Source organism: Haliotis cracherodii, unplaced genomic scaffold, assembly GCF_022045235.1.
Source record: "Haliotis cracherodii isolate W230 unplaced genomic scaffold, xgHalCrac1.p SCAF_15, whole genome shotgun sequence".
Classification (NCBI taxonomy): Eukaryota; Metazoa; Mollusca; class Gastropoda; order Lepetellida; family Haliotidae; genus Haliotis; species Haliotis cracherodii.
In genome coordinates, this window is record NW_027266270.1 from 24646591 (window position 1) to 24670034 (window position 23444).

A 23444-nucleotide genomic window follows, 5' to 3' on the forward strand; every position below is an offset into this window, starting at 1 on the left:
ACCTTAATGGTGGGTTTAGTTTGGGTGTTCATAGTTTGAGTACCGTAATGGTGGGTTTAGTTTGGGTGTTCATAGTACCGTAATGGTGGGTTTAGTTTGGGTGTACACAGCTGGTGAAATCCAGTGGTGAACTTCGTATAGTTGTACACAGTTTGTAACATGTAATGATGCACTTAATTTGGGTGTACTCACTTTGAAACATTGTTGTACATAGTATATAATGAACCAGAGCAGTCATCAACAAACATTTCCTTTCGGGTTTCTTATAATCCTTTGCTGGTACCAACTGAATGAGTGAGTGTGGGTTTAACATCACTTACATTGGAACTATTTGACACAAGTATTGGCAATTACTTTGAGGAGAAACGAGGGTTGACAAATAGGGTCATTCTGGAAACTACAAATGAGACATACCACAGGTAGTTCCTGATGAGTCGATAGCAGGGATGGTGGTGTCGAAGGCGGTGGTGGCCAGGGAGTGGGTGGTGCCCCCTATACATCCTGCACCCGTCTTGCCCTTCAGGCAGGATACCAGGTTCAGTTGAGCCCTGAGGAATTACATATTTGGATAAATATACTACAATATACAAGGAATGAAAAACAGGAGCACCATCGCAACCTTTCACTTTGGACATTGCAGGGATTGCACCACTCCCCGCGAATTCCCTCAAAGTTTGAGTTTCATGTCAGCAAATGATATTTGAGAAATGTTCCAACGCTCTTTTAATATAAAGTCTCTGCGTCTCTGACCTTCTCGAGGTTTCCGCATGTTTCAGTATATACATGTGCCGCTTGATGGGCTAGCCAGATGTCACCCACAATGTAATTAGGAAACGGTGGTTGACAAATTCAGACAAACATGTCAAGCAGGACGTCAAAGCTGGCGCAGACGCACAAAATAAGGCATATACTGTCTGAATTGGGTATCCATGTTAATGTGCAACCTGATATCGGCACGCACGCACGGGCACAAACAGAGACATGCCAACATACATGCGCATGCACGTTGATATATTTTTTAATGAGGTTTACACGATATAGGGATTTGACGACACAATTGGACGTTTATACGTTGTTCACAAGACCGTATTCTTGAAATGACGTAAACACGGACGTAAACACGGACGGACTCCTGGGGAAACCCCTGGGGAATCCCTAGCACGAATACATACAGAAGCGTTCTTTCTGATCATTTAGACCCTTTAATCTTGAACTCAGCGTTTCATTATCGTCGAGAAACGTAAGAGAGTTTGCATGATTGTTCACGAATATCCTCGCTACGACCCAATGAGGTCCTAATGAACAAAACGACGAAATGTACATCCCAAATATGGTAGTATCGACTTATTCCATGTCCAGGCTGACACTGACAGTCTACAGCAATCTATGAATTTACCTTACTGTCTATTTGACACATCTTTTATCACCTTACAATGATCGGCCAGTTGATCAATGATGACTAAAACATGTAACCGCCATTCATTAACAACTTCCGAAATCTTTCCCGTCACATTTATAGTGTGAGCCATTTTGACGTCTTGTACTTTATGTAAATGTATTACAACGCTATGTCATTTGTGACTGACTTACTGAGGAAGTTCTGAACAGACCTTTCTCATCTAATGAGGATATTACTTGAGTTCATGTATGGCTGTCAGTGTAAACATGAAGTCACACGAACTAAATATAATTGTGTATACGTCCTTTGTAGCTGAGAATAGCGATATAAAAATTAGAAGAATTGACTTTCACTTTGTGTGAGTTCATTTGAGTATGCTCGTAAGCACCGATGTTCATACAGTTTGGCCCTCACTCTATGAAGGTTCATACTCCAATGAACTCACACAAAGTGAAAGTCAATTCTTTAATACAAGTGCGATAATCTTGAACATGACCTTTAACCCCACTTCCCCTTCACCTCATCGTTATGAATGATATTGACCTTCAATATCAGCAAGTCATATACAAATACAATATGAAACGTCATTGTCAGAGAATGGCCGTGAAAGACGTAAAAGGCAAAATAGAGGTGAATATTATAAATCATTGATGGCACCAGGTGTTCGCGAAAAGGGTAAACGTGTCCTTTCTTACCGACAGCACCCGACGCTCACATAATTTGCATAAAAAAGTAAGTGTTTGTTCCCCAACTCCGGACAGCAGTTTTTAAAATAAATAAAAGCGACAAAACCCTTTCTATATTCATAAGAAATCTCTGCCAAAAACAGAGTCCATTGTACGATTCCGAATATATCATGAGCATGTGTTTATGAATCACTATCAAATAGTGATGATACCAGGTGATCGCAAAAAGGTAAGCGTATCCCTCCCCAAACGTAGTACACATCACAAACACATGCAAAGACAAGTCAATAGTACACCTGAAAAAACACGGGGACAAACTGTACAATGCGGCAAACCAGACAATCAGGCCACAACCAAAAGACCCAGTGCTACGATAGCGCATTTATTGATTTTGTTCAAACTAAAAGCGACATATTAATTTTGAATTACATCTGTTGTATTCAAAACAATCACAGAGATATGTAGAAGCTATGTTAATCATGTCGTCCCTATCATTTGTAGTAAGCTCCCAGGATTATTGGAGTTGCAATAGTTGAGACGGTATTGACAGTAGATAAATTCAAACAAACACTATAATCAGAATTTTGGAGACAATACAAAAACACAAGTATTTTTCTACATTAATCGCATTCACGTTATTTTAAGGAACACATGTACAGCACTTACGTGCATCTATTTGCCGTCGAGGATACGTCAGCCTTGGCATACTCCAGCTCACAGGAACATGCTGAGGAAGTGAAACCTGAAAAAAGGTGTAATGACATTTCAGTGCACACTCTATTTCATTTAGACGCCTAATCATTATTTAGCTTTATAGTGACACTTTCAACTTTGTTACATTTTAACAACAGGTATGTAATCAGTAGAGTACATTGTTAGACGATTCCCCATAATACACAAGCAGGACAGTTTGACACGTTAAAGTATATGACCTTGAACCCATGGGAATAGGTCCCTGCGCTGGTTGTGAATGTCGACTTAATGGTCAGACTGACGGCGTGGATCGTTGCTCCTAATATCAATCACTGGATTGCCTGTGCCAGATCGATTATTTACAGGCCGCCGTTATATAGCTGGGATATGTTCAACAACAAAATATATTGATTACATGACCGTGGCGAACAAAGTCACTACCAGTCAAGGGGGATTCGTCACTTCTCTGGAACGCAACTCACTCATGACAGTGATGAAATTAACTCACCAATAACCATTGAAATATTGGTTAACAGTGAATTCCACGTAGTACAGAACCACAAGTCGGTAAGGGCGAAAGATAACTCACCTGTACAATCAGTTCCGATGGTACCACCAACAGTTGTTGCAAGGGAGATAACTGTTTCACTCGCCTTACAAGTGGCAGCAGTTTTGTCTTTGAGGCAATCCACAAACGCTTTCTTTACACTGGTAAAATACGTTAATACTTTAGCGGGAGGCGTATCGTAAATGTAGAACATATGACCAAATACACACATTAACATGCATCACTGCCATATCAGCAATACAGCAACTTGTGTGTGTATGACATATCGATCACTAACAATTACAGAAAACCCTGATCTACGAGGAATTACGGATCGTCTGTCCCGAATGAATTCCTTATGTAAGTTCTGAATCTTAGCGAAGAAAGTTTAATATCAATTCGCGAAAGGCCGATAATACATTCTTCCGACTAGGTTATTCATGATATTACCAAAATATTCGGGAGTAGAAAATGTGTGAAAAAGTGGGTTTTCTGATCTCAAGCGTGGAAAGGGCAACTTTATAATTTCTGTGGAGTTTTTTTAAGCATTTTTACACGAGGCTTTTAGTTTAACTCGGAAATAGAATTATTTTTTTCAGAAAGAAATGTATTACTTTCCCTGAATTTGTTTCACTTTGAAAGACATACAAGTTATTTAAAGGGACTTAACCCTTCGATCAATGCAGTCGTCTTCTTAATCAACAGCTTCTCAAAGTTATAAGGATTCGATTTAAGGATTAATGTGTATCTGTTTATATTTTCTGTTCTATTGGGCGTTGATTCAAACCCAAAACAAGCAAAAGAAAACAGATTAAACTGCGATGAACTCATAATTAATATTTTCAAATGCTTATGAACTTAAATAATCTGAAGTGATAGCAAGAATAAAATGTTACAATCAATATAAAAATAAAAAAGTTTTGAAATTCACAAATAGTATGTGCATTTATGAGTGACATTATTTCTCATAACATTATTTGCTTTATCTTCGTTTTGACTTTTTCATGTTTTTACTTATGTGTGTTGACCGGTTTGACTGGTAGCGGTTTGACTGTACCACTGCACCACTCTTCCCACACACTCACGTGCATCTGGTGGCCGTGACGGAGATATCCGCGAGGGCGTAAGTCTTCTCACACTGACACGTGTCCGTGAACCCTGAAATAACACAACACGAGGAACTGAAACGGCGATCGACACAATAAGAGAAAATAACTTACAAACAACACCATTTCAAATGAGCCCAAAAGAGACGGTATTCTTACGTTATTCCAATTAACAACAAATGTATCTGGTTTATATTGTTTGTTATTATATCAATATCGGGCGAGGGAGGGGGGCAACTCTGAAATTACTTCTGGGATTACTCATTTGCATCAGAAAACATTCAATGCATATTCGCATCGTGGTGTTTTCAGTGAATAAATCAATATGTATTGACTAGGGTGTGTGATTTGTTGGCTGATTTCAGTCATACCATCTGTACGGCCTGGAGGTAATGTGAGGCCATATCTGTGTTACTACAGACACAGATTGATGCAAAGAAGTCAACATACCAGCTGCACGGCCTGGAGGTAATGTGAGGCCATATCTGTGTTACTACAGACACAGACTGATGCAAAGAAGTCAACATACCATCTGTACGGCCTGGAGGTAATGTGAGGCCATATCTGTGTTACTACAGACACAGACTGATGCAAAGAAGTCAACATACCAGCTGTACGGCCTGGGGGTAATGTAAGACTATATCTGTGTTACTACAGACACAGACTGATGCAAAGAAGTCAACATATCATCTGTACGGCCTGGGGGTAATGTGAGGCCATATCTGTGTTACTACAGACGCAGACTTGCGCAAAGAAGTCAACATACCATCTGCACGGCCTGGGGGTAATGTAAGACTATATCTGTGTTTCTACAGACACAGATTGATGCAAAGAAGTCAACATACCAGCTGTACGGCCTGGGGGTAATGTAAGGCCATATCTGTGTTACTACAGACACAGACTGATGCAAAGAAGTCAACATACCATCTGCACGGCCTGGAGGTAATGTAAGGCCATATCTGTGTTACTACAGACACAGACTGATGCAAAGAAGTCAACATACCAGCTGCACGGCCTGGAGGTAATGTGAGGCCATATCTGTGTTACTACAGACACAGACTGATGCAAAGAAGTCAACATACCACCTGCATGTCCTGCAGGTAATGTGAGGCCATATCTGTGTTACTACAGACACAGACTGATGCAAAGAAGTCAACATACCATCTGTACGGCCTGAAGATAATGTAACTAATGTCACTGCAGACACAGTCAGATACAACAGAAGTCAACGTAATGTGAGGTTATGTCATAACATGATACAACAGAAGAGAAGTCAACGCACCTGCTGCACAGCCTCCAATAGCATTGATGTCTGTTTCTGTGGAAGTGGCTATAGTGTGGCCTTTGGTAGTGGTGTCGCACGCCGCATCTGTCACTCCACCAATACATCCAAGTTTCTGCTTCTCACTCCTGTCAACAGACATCTCAAGTCATAAGTGGGTTGTATGACAATATTAGTTGAAACTAAGTAACACCTTTTTATGTACATATTTGTACAGCTACTTGGACCCGTCGACGAGAGGAGACAAGTCTGACCTAAAGGTTTACGATGCCGCAAGTCAATGTACAAAGTTGCGTCCCTTAGCCACGCCAGGAAATGCTGATCGTGGTTTAAATCCGATATTTCTCTGTTATGCTGCTCTTTGATTTGTCAGCACCAGCGTCATGCTTGTTGCTTGAACTACTTTTAATTGCAAGGTAGTCTACGACCTACGTAACATTAAATTCGCTGAATTTGAGCTGACTCCTCTGATATGACTGAAATAGTATTTAAAGCGGCGCTTAACGACGAACCAGATTCACAGTTTGGGAGCATGCATTGTGATCCAGTAGTCCATCAATGGCTTTCCAGATGGGGAATGTCTTCGCCGTATTGATCAGATATGTAACCATGGTAACAATAAGTGCATACATAGTCAACATGTTTTATTCATTATGATATAAGAACAGCAGATTCTAACCAAGGTCACACAAATGGCTCCAATAATATTGGTGCGATACTCATGCATATTGGTTCATGCAAACAGATGGCAGGTTCCGTTTGTGTTTAATACTCGTTGAAGGACAAGAGTTGTCATTTTGGAGCTTCCAGGAAGAGCATCAGCGTCCAGACGTTTTCGTCTACAGGTCCACACTGATCCGTGCCCTATAGCTGAACCTGCGTTATAATCCATGATATATGTTTGCTTCCGTGTGTGCGTTTGTATGTTTGCGCGCCTACGTTCGTGTCTGTGTGTGGTAAAATACCCAAATACCATTGTTTGTGTTTGAAACACTACTTACTCGCATAGACTGGGTGTACCCTGGGACCACCGAAGGAGGTGGTCTTTTTGACAGGTACACAGGGCGGTCTGAGCTGAAAGGTAAGAGAAGTATAATAATAGAACAGTTTTCAGTGGTAGTCTCAAAGACATACACAGTTGAAATGCCCTACATCACTACATTGGACACGTTGCCAGTGGTTATACATCATCACATGTCATATATTCCTATATTCTATAAATTGCTATATGTCATACTTTGTGACATTACGCCTACTGCAATAGGAAAGCACTCTCACACACATTAGTTTGGTGATGAAAGACCAGTGACCATAATCTCGGTGAATCTGGGATTTCGAACCCAAGATCGCTTGAACCTGGTATGACAGCCACGCAATAAATCCCAAAGAATAATAAAGAACGAGGCTGTACATAACGTTGATATCTCATAAAAGAAATAAACGACTCATGGTATATTCTCCCTGCAGTGTTTTATTTTACGATAAACAACTCCCACTCGTCGTTTGTTTCTTAAATATACTATACATGAAGTAAACCATCAGAGATGTAATTTTGGATTACTCTCAAGAGTAAACGTGATGCAAACATACTTGAGCACACTCTAATATAACCTTACACACTTATTATAGATTAAGATATAATCTTCAAGGGACAGGTGTTTAAGGATTGTAAAGTTTTAACCCTTCTCACTAGATCAGTTGGGATATTTACAGTTTGCGTTGGAAAAAGAGAACATCACATTGAAACTTTACCGCCTGATGCTGTGTTGTAGTGTTATTGTTGCGGATGAGATCAGTAGAAAGTATTACTCACCACAGCCTCCAATTTGTCCAATAAACGAAGCCATGTTGAGACCCGATGTTGGACATCCGGGATCTACGGCATCCTCCATACACGTAATGAAGGCATAGGCAACACTGAAATATAACATAGAGATCAAGGTGAACAGAAAAGAAGAATAACATTGAAGTGTACACATGACATACATACGTATCTAGACACGAAGTGTCGTCAGTCGTCATCTCGTTAGCTATGTGTAACTCTAAAATAATGTATCGACCTCAGTACGTCATTGTCTGCAAAGTCTTCCATGGCATGTATCGACCTCAGTACGTCATTGTCTGTGAAGTCGTTCGTGCATGGCGACATGTATCGACCTCAGTACGTCATTGTCTGCAAAGTCTTCCGTGGCATGTATCGACCTCAGTACGTCATTGTCTGCAAAGTCTTCCGTTGCATGTATCGACCTCAGTACGTCATTGTCTGCAAAGTATTCTGTGATATGTATCGACTTCAGTACATCATTGTCTGCAAAGTCTTCCGTGACATGTATCGACCTCAGTACGTCATTGTCTGCAAAGTATTCTGTGACATGTATCGACCTCAGTACGTCATTGTCAACAAAGTCGTCCGTGACATGTATCGACCTCAGTACGTCATTGTCAACAAAGTCGTCCGTGGCATATATCGACCTCAGTACGTCATTGTCTGCAAAGTCTTCCGTTGCATGTATCGACCTCAGTACGTCATTGTCTGCAAAGTCTTCCGTGACATGTATCGACCTCAGTACGTCATTGTCTATAAAGTCGTCCGTGCATGGCGACATGTATCGACCACAGTACGTCATTGTCTACAAAGTCGTCCGTGGCATGCATCGACCTCAGTACGTCATTTTCTGCAAAGTCTTCCGTGGCATGTATCGACCTCAGTACGTCATAGTCTGCAAGATCTTCCGTGGCATTTATCAACCTCAGTGCGTCATTGTCTGAAAATCTGCCTGTGCATGGCGACATGTATCGACCTCAGTACGTCATTGTCTGCAAAGTCTTCCGTGGCATGTATCGACCTCAGTACGTCATTGTCTGCAAAGTCTTCCGTTTCATGTATCGACCTCAGTACGTCATTGTCTGCAAAGTCTTCCGTGGCATTTATCGACCTCAGTGCGTCATTGTCTACAAAGTCTTCCGTGGCATGTATCGACCTCAGTGCGTCATTGTCTGCAAAGTCTCCCATGGCATGTATCGACCTCAGTACGTCATTGTCTACAAAGTCTTCCGTGACATGTATCGACCTCAGTACGTCATTGTCTACAAAGTCGTCCGTGCATGGCGACATGTATCGACCACAGTACATCATTGTCTGCAAAGTCGTCCGTGCATGGCGACATGTATCGACCTCAGTACATCATTGTCTACAAAGTCATCCGTGCATGGCGACATGTATCGACCACAGTACGTCATTGTCAACAAAGTCGTCCGTGCATGGCGACATGTATCGACCTCAGTACGTCATTGTCTGTAAAGTCGTCCGGGACATGTATCGACCTCAGTACGTCATTGTCTGCAAAGTCTTCCGTGGCATATATCGACCTCAGTACGTCATTGTCTGCAAAGTCTTCCGTTGCATGTATCGACCTAAGTACGTCATTGTCTGCAAAGTCTTCCGTGACATGTATCGACCTCAGTACGTCATTGTCTACAAAGTCGTCCGCGCATGGCGACATGTGTCGACCTCAGTACGTCATTGTCTATAAAGTCGTCCGTGCATGGCGACATGTATCGACCACAGTACGTCATTGTCTACAAAGTTGTCCGTGCATGGCGACATGTATCGACCTCAGTACGTCATTGTCTGCAAAGTCGTCCGTGACATGTATCGACCTCAGTACGTCATTGTCTGTGAAGTCGTCCGTGCATGGCGACATGTATCGACCTCAGTACGTCATTGTCTACAAAGTCTTCCGTGCATGGCGACATGTATCGACCTCAGTACGTCATTGTCTATAAAGTCATCCGTGCATGGCGACATGTATCGACCACAGTACATCATTGTCTGCAAAGTCGTCCGTGCATGGCGACATGTATCGACCTCAGTACGTCATTGTCTACAAAGTCATCCGTGCATGGCGACATGTATCGACCACAGTACGTCATTGTCTACAAAGTCGTCTGTGCATGGCGACATGTATCGACCTCAGTACGTCATTGTCTATAAAGTCGTCCGTGCATGGCGACATGTATCGACCACAGTACGTCATTGTCTACAAAGTTGTCCGTGCATGGCGACATGTATCGACCTCAGTACGTCATTGTCTGCAAAGTCTTCCGTGACATGTATCGACCTCAGTACGTCATTGTCTGTGAAGTCGTCCGTGCATGGCGACATGTATCGACCTCAGTACGTCATTGTCTACAAAGTCTTCCGTGCATGGCGACATGTATCGACCTCAGTACGTCATTGTCTATAAAGTCATCCGTGCATGGCGACATGTATCGACCACAGTACATCATTGTCTGCAAAGTCGTCCGTGCATGGCGACATGTATCGACCTCAGTACGTCATTGTCTACAAAGTCATCCGTGCATGGCGACATGTATCGACCACAGTACGTCATTGTCTACAAAGTCGTCCGTGCATGGCGACATGTATCGACCTCAGTACGTCATTGTCTGTAAAGTCGTCCGGGACATGTATCGACCTCAGTACGTCATTGTCTGCAAAGTCTTCCGTGGCATATATCGACCTCAGTACGTCATTGTCAGCAAAGTCTTCCGTTGCATGTATCGACCTAAGTACGTCATTGTCTGCAAAGTCTTCCGTGACATGTATCGACCTCAGTACGTCATTGTCTACAAAGTCGTCCGCGCATGGCGACATGTGTCGACCTCAGTACGTCATTGTCTATAAAGTCGTCCGTGCATGGCGACATGTATCGACCACAGTACGTCATTGTCTACAAAGTTGTCCGTGCATGGCGACATGTATCGACCTCAGTACGTCATTGTCTGCAAAGTCTTCCGTGATATGTATCGACCTCAGTACATCATTGTCTGTGAAGTCGTCCGTGCATGGCGACATGTATCGACCTCAGTACGTCATTGTCTACAAAGTCTTCCGTGACATGTATCGACCTCAGTACGTCATTGTCTGTGAAGTCGTCCGTGCATGGCGGCATGTATCGACCTCAGTACGTCATTGTCTACAAAGTCTTCCGTGACATGTATCGACCTCAGTACGTCATTGTCTACAAAGTCGTCCGTGCATGGCGACATGTATCGACCACAGTACATCATTGTCTGTGAAGTCGTCCGTGCATGGCGGCATGTATCGACCACAGTACGTCATTGTCTACAAAGTCTTCCGTGACATGTATCGACCTCAGTACGTCATTGTCTACAAAGTCGTCCGCGCATGGCGACATGTGTCGACCTCAGTACGTCATTGTCTATAAAGTCGTCCGTGCATGGCGACATGTATCGACCACAGTACGTCATTGTCTACAAAGTTGTCCGTGCATGGCGACATGTATCGACCTCAGTACGTCATTGTCTGCAAAGTCGTCCGTGACATGTATCGACCTCAGTACGTCATTGTCTGTGAAGTCGTCCGTGCATGGCGACATGTATCGACCTCAGTACGTCATTGTCTACAAAGTCTTCCGTGCATGGCGACATGTATCGACCTCAGTACGTCATTGTCTATAAAGTCATCCGTGCATGGCGACATGTATCGACCACAGTACATCATTGTCTGCAAAGTCGTCCGTGCATGGCGACATGTATCGACCTCAGTACGTCATTGTCTACAAAGTCATCCGTGCATGGCGACATGTATCGACCACAGTACGTCATTGTCTACAAAGTCGTCCGTGCATGGCGACATGTATCGACCTCAGTACGTCATTGTCTGTAAAGTCGTCCGGGACATGTATCGACCTCAGTACGTCATTGTCTGCAAAGTCTTCCGTGGCATATATCGACCTCAGTACGTCATTGTCAGCAAAGTCTTCCGTTGCATGTATCGACCTAAGTACGTCATTGTCTGCAAAGTCTTCCGTGACATGTATCGACCTCAGTACGTCATTGTCTACAAAGTCGTCCGCGCATGGCGACATGTGTCGACCTCAGTACGTCATTGTCTATAAAGTCGTCCGTGCATGGCGACATGTATCGACCACAGTACGTCATTGTCTACAAAGTTGTCCGTGCATGGCGACATGTATCGACCTCAGTACGTCATTGTCTGCAAAGTCTTCCGTGATATGTATCGACCTCAGTACGTCATTGTCTGTGAAGTCGTCCGTGCATGGCGACATGTATCGACCTCAGTACGTCATTGTCTACAAAGTCTTCCGTGACATGTATCGACCTCAGTACGTCATTGTCTGTGAAGTCGTCCGTGCATGGCGGCATGTATCGACCTCAGTACGTCATTGTCTACAAAGTCTTCCGTGACATGTATCGACCTCAGTACGTCATTGTCTACAAAGTCGTCCGTGCATGGCGACATGTATCGACCACAGTACATCATTGTCTGTGAAGTCGTCCGTGCATGGCGGCATGTATCGACCACAGTACGTCATTGTCTACAAAGTCTTCCGTGACATGTATCGACCTCAGTACGTCATTGTCTACAAAGTCGTCCGCGCATGGCGACATGTGTCGACCTCAGTACGTCATTGTCTATAAAGTCGTCCGTGCATGGCGACATGTATCGACCACAGTACGTCATTGTCTACAAAGTTGTCCGTGCATGGCGACATGTATCGACCTCAGTACGTCATTGTCTGCAAAGTCGTCCGTGACATGTATCGACCTCAGTACGTCATTGTCTGTGAAGTCGTCCGTGCATGGCGACATGTATCGACCTCAGTACGTCATTGTCTACAAAGTCTTCCGTGCATGGCGACATGTATCGACCTCAGTACGTCATTGTCTATAAAGTCATCCGTGCATGGCGACATGTATCGACCACAGTACATCATTGTCTGCAAAGTCGTCCGTGCATGGCGACATGTATCGACCTCAGTACGTCATTGTCTACAAAGTCATCCGTGCATGGCGACATGTATCGACCACAGTACGTCATTGTCTACAAAGTCGTCCGTGCATGGCGACATGTATCGACCTCAGTACGTCATTGTCTATAAAGTCGTCCGTGCATGGCGACATGTATCGACCACAGTACGTCATTGTCTACAAAGTTGTCCGTGCATGGCGACATGTATCGACCTCAGTACGTCATTGTCTGCAAAGTCTTCCGTGACATGTATCGACCTCAGTACGTCATTGTCTGTGAAGTCGTCCGTGCATGGCGACATGTATCGACCTCAGTACGTCATTGTCTACAAAGTCTTCCGTGCATGGCGACATGTATCGACCTCAGTACGTCATTGTCTATAAAGTCATCCGTGCATGGCGACATGTATCGACCACAGTACATCATTGTCTGCAAAGTCGTCCGTGCATGGCGACATGTATCGACCTCAGTACGTCATTGTCTACAAAGTCATCCGTGCATGGCGACATGTATCGACCACAGTACGTCATTGTCTACAAAGTCGTCCGTGCATGGCGACATGTATCGACCTCAGTACGTCATTGTCTGTAAAGTCGTCCGGGACATGTATCGACCTCAGTACGTCATTGTCTGCAAAGTCTTCCGTGGCATATATCGACCTCAGTACGTCATTGTCAGCAAAGTCTTCCGTTGCATGTATCGACCTAAGTACGTCATTGTCTGCAAAGTCTTCCGTGACATGTATCGACCTCAGTACGTCATTGTCTACAAAGTCGTCCGCGCATGGCGACATGTGTCGACCTCAGTACGTCATTGTCTATAAAGTCGTCCGTGCATGGCGACATGTATCGACCACAGTACGTCATTGTCTACAAAGTTGTCCGTGCATGGCGACATGTATCGACCTCAGTACGTCATTGTCTGCAAAGTCTTCCGTGATATGTATCGACCTCAGTACGTCATTGTCTGTGAAGTCGTCCGTGCATGGCGACATGTATCGACCTCAGTACGTCATTGTCTACAAAGTCTTCCGTGACATGTATCGACCTCAGTACGTCATTGTCTGTGAAGTCGTCCGTGCATGGCGGCATGTATCGACCTCAGTACGTCATTGTCTACAAAGTCTTCCGTGACATGTATCGACCTCAGTACGTCATTGTCTACAAAGTCGTCCGTGCATGGCGACATGTATCGACCACAGTACATCATTGTCTGTGAAGTCGTCCGTGCATGGCGGCATGTATCGACCACAGTACGTCATTGTCTACAAAGTCTTCCGTGACATGTATCGACCTCAGTACGTCATTGTCTACAAAGTCGTCCGTGCATGGCGACATGTATCGACCACAGTACATCATTGTCTGTGAAGTCGTCCGTGCATGGCGACATGTATCGACCACAGTACGTCATTGTCTGTGAAGTCGTCCGTGCATGGCGACATGTATCGACCACAGTACGTCATTGTCTGTGAAGTCGTTCGTGCATGGCGGCATGTATCGACCACAGTACGTTATTGTCTGTGAAGTCGTCCGTTATGGTTTCATGTATCCATGTCGTCATGGGTTGGATGTCTGCTTCTCTTGGACCGGTACCGAAAACGACACTTTTCACTTTCCACTTAAGGCCAACGGAGATATGGTGCAGGCGTCTTTGTAATGTTTGTTTTACATGTAGCCCGTCGAGCACTGACGTATAAAACGTGACCCAAATAACGAGCACCGAGTGGATCAGGGCCTCTTGATCTGATTTCATTTCTGTTCATCTGTTTTCTATCTTCGTGGTCTTCGGTTGCGGCTTGATTTTACTTACGTGCATGTCTTGGTTGCAGCATTGTAAGTCGCCCAACACTCGTCACACGACGCCCCATCAGCTCCCAGTGCCAGTACTGAAATAGACACGAATTATTTACTGACGTGAGGTGAAATGGGGATTAACGTCAAGACTGTTTCGATTATATTACAATGCTCATGCAAGTGTTTGTGGCTACTAGCACTAGTCAGGACTTGTGCAGGATTTAAAGTGCTAGCCCACTGTTGGTTCGCGCCAGAAACGTAGCACTTTTAGCTAGCAGCCCAAAAGATGTGTTACTAATCAGTACCATATCCATTTGTTAAGCGCGCGTGCAAAGCGTCGTTCATTACGGATCTAGATAAACATGGAGGCACGTCCACACCTCTGAGGTTTGTTTGGGATGAAATGGAACTACTCTGCTAATGTTAATTTTAGCGAGAACAATTTCACTTCACAAACAAATTTTGAAGTAGTACGCGTTTTCTTTCCATACTAAGGACAAATTCACGCTGTATTTGATGTCGTCCAATCGCAGCCTCAGAAAAAATCGGCCACCATTATATAACGAAGCACTCGTAAAATCAAACTCACCACAATGAATGTAGACAAGAAAGGTCCTGACTTACAATCTGTATATACTTATATGTTATTATCAGTCTATTTATATGACCCACACAGGGGCACGGAAGTGACATTATCGTCAGTAATTCGCGCTGAACATTTGATTGTTTGCTTCGTCAACTGATGCATCGTTTTCATTGTTTGCTTCGTGTTGATTGGCTAGGTCACGTCAATTGTTCCATCGTTCTCATTGTTTGCTTCGTTGTTGATTGGCCAGGTCACGTCAACTGATGCATCGTTTTCATTGTTTGCTTCGTGTTGATTGGTTAGGTCAAGTCAAATGTTCCATCGTGTTCATTGTTTGCTTCGTTGATTGGGTAGGTCAGGTCAATTGTTCCATCGTGTTCATTGTTTGCTTCGTGTTGATTGGCTAGGTCAGGTTAATTGTTCCATCGTGTTCATTGTTTGCTTCGTTGATTGGTTAGATCACGTCAATTGTTCCATCGTGTTGATTGTTTGCTTCGTGTTGATTGGCTAGGTCAGGTCAATTGTTCCATCGTTTTCATTGTTTGCTTCGTTGATTGGTTAGATCACGTCAATTGTTCCATCGTGTTGATTGTTTGCTTCGTTGATTGGGTAGGTCAGGTCAATTGTTCCATCGTTTTCATTGTTTGCTTCGTGTTGATTGGTTAGGTCAAGTCAAATGTTCCATCGTGTTCATTGTTTGCTTCGTTGATTGGGTAGGTCAGGTCAATTGTTCCATCGTGTTCATTGTTTGCTTCGTGTTGATTGGATAGGTCAGGTCAATTGTTCCATCGTGTTCATTGTTTGCTTCGTTGATTGGTTAGATCACGTCAATTGTTCCATCGTGTTGATTGTTTGCTTCGTTGATTGGGTAGGTCAGGTCAATTGTTCCATCGTTTTCATTGTTTGCTTCGTGTTGATTGGTTAGGTCAAGTCAAATGTTCCATCGTGTTCATTGTTTGCTTCGTTGATTGGGTATGTCAGGTCAATTGTTCCATCGTGTTCATTGTTTGCTTCGTGTTGATTGGATAGGTCAGGTCAATTGTTCCATCGTGTTCATTGTTTGCTTCGTTGATTGGTTAGATCACGTCAATTGTTCCATCGTGTTGATTGTTTGCTTCGTGTTGATTGGCTAGGTCAGGTCAATTGTTGCATAGAGGGCACTGGTGTTGAACAGGTAAATACAGACTTACATAGGAAGCTTGATCACTCGCTGCTACAGTGGTCAGTGTCATGTGAGACTATTAACATTGGCTCACAGGTAGCAGATAACCAGTCAGAGACGGTTTATGCTACACGCTTTATTACATCTGATGTACCTTCTGACTTTTTAACATCTGATAAATGTATAGCACTCTTGAATGACATCATATTTCAGCTCGAGATGTCGACCCAGTCTCAGAATGACCTAGATCTAGGGGCGGAGACTCTCACAGACTTGGTTCAGCGAGAGATGCATGAAAAGTTAAAACCATGTTACCGTGTGTTTTTTGGTGGAAAGAGCAAAAAAAGCGTCGTGTGAGAAAGCCATGGTGGAATGATGATCTGAGTGTGTTGTGGAGCGACATGAGCGAGGCAGAGAGAACGTGGTGTAAATGTAAACGCCCTTGTAATGAGAGAATGTTTCTGAGACATAGTTTTGTTAAAAAGCCAAAACATTTTGAAAAAACTGTGCAAATTGCTGAACGAATGTATGCGATAGGGGAAAGTAAACGGTTAGATTAAATGTGTGAGGATAATGATAGAGAGTTCTGGAAGAAGATTGGTAAGTTTGGGGTTGGTAGGGAGAGACGAAGACAGATCCCCATGAGAGCGGTTTTAGAGGATGGAAATGTGTCTGAGAAATGATTATTGTAAACTGTTGAATGGTGACGTCGGGATGCAGAATGTTAAGTGTGACAAAATTACTCTCTTTGAAGTAACCAGAGCGGTTGGTAGAAGCCACTGTGGCAAGGCTCCTGGTGTTGACGGTATTCCGATGGAATGTCTTAAATCACAAAATGTTATTTCGGCGATGAACAATATCTTTAATATATGTTTTAGCACAGGCAAAATCCCTGTATTGTGGGTAAAGGGCATAATTAACCCCATACCAAAGTGTTGTACTTTAGATCCTGCGGATCCTTTATCATATAGAGGTTTGACCCTCAGCAATTCTATGTACAAATCATATTGTAAGACATGTATATTAAATAACCGTCTGCAGTCTTGGGCTGAAAGCACAGGAGCTCTAAATGATGCACAAAATGGGTTCCGGAAGCGTAGATCAACTACGGATCATATTCACTCTGTTTGTTCTTTTATTGATACTAGAAAATGTATTAAAAAGACACTTTTTCTGCTTTTATTTACTTTCATAAAGCGTATGATAGCATTAACAGAGGTGAGCTGTGGGAGAAATTATGTAACATTGGTGTGAAAGGATTTCTAGCACTTCAACCATTATATGATAATGTGAAATGCAGTGTACGTATAAATGGTATGCTTACACCCTGGTTTAATGTTAATCGGGGTTTAAAACATGGATGTTTACTCTCGCCAATTCTGTTTAACTTTTTATTAATGATTTGCTTGACAAGCTAAATGAAACTGGTATTGGTATTTGTGTTGATGATATTACTATTGCAGCCCTAGCATATGCTGATGACCTTATTTTCCTTGCAGAATCGGCAGATGATTTGAATCGTCTATTACATGGTATGAATACATGGTGTGTTGATAATAGTATCCTTATTAATAATGACAAGTCCAAGATTGTACACTTTAGAAATGTAAGCGTTCAAAGAACAACAGCTTTTTTTAATATTGGTAACTCTGTTTTAGCCATGATGATTCTTGATTGTTATAATTATCTAGGCCTACTGCACACGGAACATCTTGACTACAATGCTATGGCAAAAGCAGCAGCTAAATCGGCTAACAGAGCATTAGGTCTTCTTATATGTAAAAATTAGGCAATTTGAGGTATGCAATGCACTACTTATTCCAATTTGTATGATACGATGGTTTGGCCAGTCTTGAGTTATGGGGCATCTATCTGGGGCCATTGTGAAATTTCTTCTGTCAATGCCGTTCACCATCGTGCTTTGAGATTGTTCTTGGGGTTGGGTAAATACGCTCCAAATGTTGCTGTTAATGAAGATATAGGATGGATTCCTCCGATAGTTAGACAGTGGATGTGTATTGTTAGACAGTATTGCCGTTTTACTTAAACGTCCCTCAGATTAAATAAGTATGTTTTTATGTGGTCTGAATGGTATGCTGGTGGACGTGTGAAAAACTGGAATTTTCGTGAGGGCAAAGCTGAACGAAAGGGGTCTGAATATTTCTGAGAATGTTAGCCTGAAAAGTGTAGTTGTACGTGTGCAAGATATATGCATGGGAAAGTATGTGTCTGATTGGAATGAACTGTTATGCAAGCCTGGCGGAAGAACGGGTGGTAATAAATTACGTACGTATAGAATGTTTAAAGGTGGGTATGGATGTGAAAGTTATGTAAGTATGTATATGCTTCGTTCTTACCGCTCTGCCTTCTCCAAATTTAGATCAGGTACTGCTCCTCTAAAGTTGGAAACAGGCATATATACGAATATGAATGTGAATGAAAGAGTGTGTTTTCAGTGTAAGGAAAGTATTGAAGACGACTGTCATGTAATACTGGATTGCCCTAAGTACGATGATTTGCGTGAAAGTTTATACGAAAAGGTCAGTTTTCGCTATCCAAACTTTCTAGAATTATGCAATACTGATAAACTTATTGTATTTTTTAAATATTATGTATATTTTACAGCCAAAACCTGCTTTTTAATACTCCAACGAAGAAAAATTATTTTATATGGCTAGTTACGGGTAGTATATTTTACATACCCCTTTTACACCAATATATTTATGCTGTATATACTGTGATATATTTTAAGTCTCTCGTAACCCTTACCGGGTGGCTCACTTTTATGTCCTTTTTATATGTATCTTGGTAAATATTTTTGTGAGGTGAGACTCAAATAAACTATCTGTCTGTCTGTCTGTCTGCATCATTTTCATTGTTTGCTTCGTGTTGATTGGCTAGGTCAGGTCAATTGTTCCATCGTTTTTATTGCTGGCGAAGCAGCCCATCCACACATGAATATTACAAAATTAGTTCACTCGGGACCGATTCCCCTGATATAACCTTATTCTCCGATCATGCTGACAATTCACAAAATAATCATGATTTGCATAACTGTTATCTTTTTATAAGTGCGATGTACAGAGTAATAACGAGATGGCGAAAACATTAAAGATATGCAGTCTGAAGTTAATTGAAAACATTATATCTGTCTTAAATATCACCAATGTCAGTTTGAACACGGGATATTAGATATAAAGGCATAAGGAATAGCAACGACCAAAACGAGTATGGTTTTATGCAACTTCCAGCAATATTCCAGCACATTCATGGCGGGGGACCTCTCACATTGTACCCATGTGGTGAATCGAAGTTAGTTCTTCGGCGTCACGAGCGAACGCTTTAACCACTAGGCTCCTGCGCTGCCCCCATACTTTAGTCGGTTCCTCATTGCATAAGTAAAGACCTTGTTGTAATGGATGCACAACTCAACAGATGCAAAGGTTTGGTTTCGTCACACAAAAGATCAGTAATTCTGTAACAAGAAACTTGAAACAAAACGGAATTATCACATTTGACGTGACTGATTGCACATGTCCAAACACAATCTTAGTGTGCAACTTCAGTAGTATCTAGCCCCATCTACATCAGTAGGAAATATGTTCCGTTATCAACATTGGATTTTACCAAAATAATACAAACGTCATCGAAACCTTACGAGGCTGAAAACTGCCACTGAAACACTGCAAACTGAAGTTCCAACACTTGTATACATCACCATCGATTTATCATTTCTTGTTTGTTTCATTTTAGGGGCGGTCGGGTAGCCTAGTGGTGAAAGCGTTCGCTCGTCACGGCGAAGACCCGGGTTCGAATCCCGACATGGGTACAATATGCGAAGCCCATTTCTTGTGTCCCCCGCCGTGATATTGCTGGAATATTGCTAAAAGCAACGTTACACCATACTCACTCACCCACTCAATTGTTTCATTTTAGCTACCATCAAACATGGGTGATAAATTCGTTATTTGGATAGCACTAATTCAATGTCGACACCACCCCAAAATACCAATGCATTTTCGTCGCTCTGTGTGCAATAAAGCCAAATCAATCCTCTCTGAATAATCAAGACCTGGTTTTAAAATAAAAAAATAACTTCGTGCGTTGTATTCAAGGATAATCACAAGGAGAAAGTCAGTGATGCATTGGTGGTATTGTTTGATTTTCTTGAAGTAGAAGTAACATATGAATAGCATTCGTTCCGGCCTGCGCTAATGCCCTTCCTAATCGTTAATACTTCAAACGGACGTGTGTCCTCGCAAGTAAATATAAGGGATTGTTTTGTACAGTTGAGTTTGTTTGCCTTTATCGAGACATTCCCCTGAAAGTACTAGTGTTACATATGATAGGCGTCTTACTAATGGCTGTTGGCTTAGTGTCATTTGTTACATTATGTGACCTTCAGCGTTGACACTATTAGTATCCCTTCCGAATCGTTCTATTAGTATCCCTTCCGAATCGTTAATCTCACATTAAACGTCAGTATTTATCTGGGAGTATTAGAGCTGGACATGCTTACCCCTCCGCGAATACATAGTGTCATCACTGATTTTCAGTGATCAATTTTTATAGTTTTCACCGCTGTTTTGCGTTTTACGCTTAATGGAATCTGTTTTGGTGGAAAATCGAGCCTGGGTATTCTCTGGTGTTGATTTTTATATTAAACAGTTGAATTTGTTTGTCTTTATAGGATCATAACCCTGAAAGCGTTACAAATGGAAAGATCTTTTTGACGTTTTTGGTATCTCACGACTTGAAAAATAGTATATCATTCCAACGAAGAAAGAGTGAGTGGGTGAGTTGGATTTAACACCGCTTAGAACCGTGACACACACACCATTGAGGAACGAAAGGAAAAAGGGAAAAAAGATAGTTCAATCCACTTGTTACAACCAAGTGTTCTTAAATTCATAAGCATTCCTTACCCGTTATTAATTTTACTTTTATAAACACACACTGTCTAGCCATTGTGATCAATACTTGCGTCAAGCATTCTTTAGGTTCAAAACTGCACTGGTTGTCCTAGGCGCGTGTGTATGTTCCTCTCGCAAACCGATCGTTGTATCTATGGAAACATTCTTTGGTACCTTTAACATCCGTGTATTGTATATGGAAAACGGTTTTTAGACTGAACATGCTTTGACAAGAAGTGTAAAGGGGATGATCGATAGAAACATTCTCTTTGTTCGTGTTTACTGGTTCTCACAAGTCGCAAGGTTACCGATAAACATTTCAAGAAACGCCCTAGATGCGTAAATACGTAAACATAGGTATGGATGTAGCAACCAGCACAGACGCACATCGGCAATCTTGCTCTGGGGAATTACGCGAATAATTAAACGAGGTATACCGAGGTCGTTTATTCGGAGAGAAACACAATACATAAATGTACCACTGACGGATCCACTGATAGATCCTAGGATTCGTCCATTTCATCCTCTTTATGAAAAACCGGTAAAACACCCCACCCCACACCCCACACCCCACACGCCATCCCCAACCGCCACCCGACCCCAAAAGAAAAAATAAGTGGGCCTAAAAGGCTTACGTTAGTCTATTTCAGCGTAGAAATCCTACTTCTCACATACCTGTCATGTGTGCAGGTTATCTCAGAATGTTTACAGATTGTGAGACTTGTGAGTCCCGTAATCTCATATCACTGATAATATCGGTCTAGCCGCCAGCACGTGACGTTTGTTCAAGTCAGCATAAAGGAACGTGCTCTCAAGTGACTCAATAATTGCGAGATGTAAACATTAAGTCATGGCGCATTTTTCCTCATGGCATGAATAGAGTGATGCAGTAATCATTTGCAGGGTTGTCCATTATAATTATCTTACATTGATCAATCACCAAACTGAAGAACTAGATGATCAGATGTATTTCTAATCACTGTTGTAAAATCATAGAAAGATATTTCGCTACCTTGCTGTTATTAAAACATTTTGTTAGGCATCAAACAAAAAAAAGTGAGATAAAATGTTTTTTTAGGCTAACCGTTATTACTAGAATACATATACAGTAAACCTCGGTTATAACGAACTCAAAGGGACCACTAATTTTAGTTCGTTATAACCGTAGTTCGTTAAAAGCATACATACAGCATGTCTACAGCAAATAGTCGGGACAAAAAAGTAAGTTCGTTATATCCGTCAGTTCGTTATAAGCGCGTTCGTTATAAACGTAGTTTACTGTATGTCACTATTCATTATACTGATTAAAGCAGCTTTAAGTTGAAGTTAAATTATTTTTACAAAATAAATAAACTTTTATTTTATTCCGTAAAAACATAATTGCAAAACAGATGCAGTTCATACTATGCTCGATTATTGAGTGTATTATGCATCAATTCATTATCATCTTCAAACTACCACACCTACTTGCTACCATTAACATAGCTTGGTCTTGGGTTTATCAACATGAGGGTGAAAAGTTCCGTCAAATCAAATTACACTCTCATGTTTGAAACAAGCGGTTAGCCACCAACTACTTGCAAACGTTACCTGTTACCATTCAGTTATCTATTCTATCAAAAAGGTCACTTCTAATTCGTTGTAAATCTTTTCACTTCGAATGTTTAGAGGGCTCGCTGGTACTAATTTCGAATGTCCAGCTCAGAAGAGTCATTTTGAGTGTCCTCAGTTGGTGGGGTACTTAATATAGTGGGTGGGACTATGTCCTCAGTTGGTGGCGTAATAAACAGAATGAGAGGGGTTATCCCCTCAGCCGGTAGAGTACTTAACAGAGTATGTGGGTCTATGTCCTCAGGTGGTCTGGTAATTAACAGAGTGGGTGGGACTATGTCCTCAGTTGGTGGGGTAATTAATGGAATGGCTGGGATTGTGCTACCATGTGATGAGGTAATCAACAGAATGGGCGGGACTGTGTCCTCAGTTGATGAGACAATTAACAGAGAGGGTTGGACTATGTCCTCATTTGGTGGGGTAATTAACAGATAGAGAGGGATTATCCCCTCAGTTGGTGGGGTAATTAACAGAATGAGGGGGGGAGGTATCCCCTCAGCTGGTGGGGTAATTAACAGAGTCGGTTGGACTATGTCCTCATTTGGTTGGGTAATTTACAGAGAGAGGGACTATCCCCTCAGCTGGTAGGGTACTGAACTGTGTGGCTGGGACTATGTCCTCAGTTGGTGGGGAACTTAACAGAGTGGGTGGGACTATGTCCTCAGTTGGTGGGGAACTTAACAGAGTGGGTGGGACTATGTCCTCATTTGGTGGGGTAATTAACTGAATGGGCGGGACTGTGTCCTCAGTTGATGGGGAACTAAACAGAGTGGGTGGGTCTATGTCCTCAGTTGATGGGGTAATTAACAGAGTGGGTGGGACTTTGTCCTCAGGTGGGCTAACTAACGGAATGGGTGAGACTATGTC

The 23444-nt window shown here is 42.3% G+C and overlaps 1 protein-coding gene across 1 annotated transcript in view; it reads right to left on the bottom strand.

The window, feature by feature from the left end:
- The window catches only part of LOC139462407 (G surface protein, allelic form 168-like), a 162075-nt gene that overhangs the window by 131027 nt on the left and 7604 nt on the right, over positions 1-23444 (bottom strand). The window contains exons 2-9 of the mRNA XM_071244103.1: positions 14322-14397; positions 7527-7630; positions 6715-6787; positions 5714-5841; positions 4411-4483; positions 3368-3486; positions 2752-2827; positions 415-548 (exon numbers count right to left, since the gene is read on the bottom strand). Of these exons, the coding sequence (XP_071100204.1) occupies positions 415-548; positions 2752-2827; positions 3368-3486; positions 4411-4483; positions 5714-5841; positions 6715-6787; positions 7527-7630; positions 14322-14397 (783 nt within the window). The remainder of the gene's footprint in view (positions 1-414; positions 549-2751; positions 2828-3367; positions 3487-4410; positions 4484-5713; positions 5842-6714; positions 6788-7526; positions 7631-14321; positions 14398-23444) is intronic.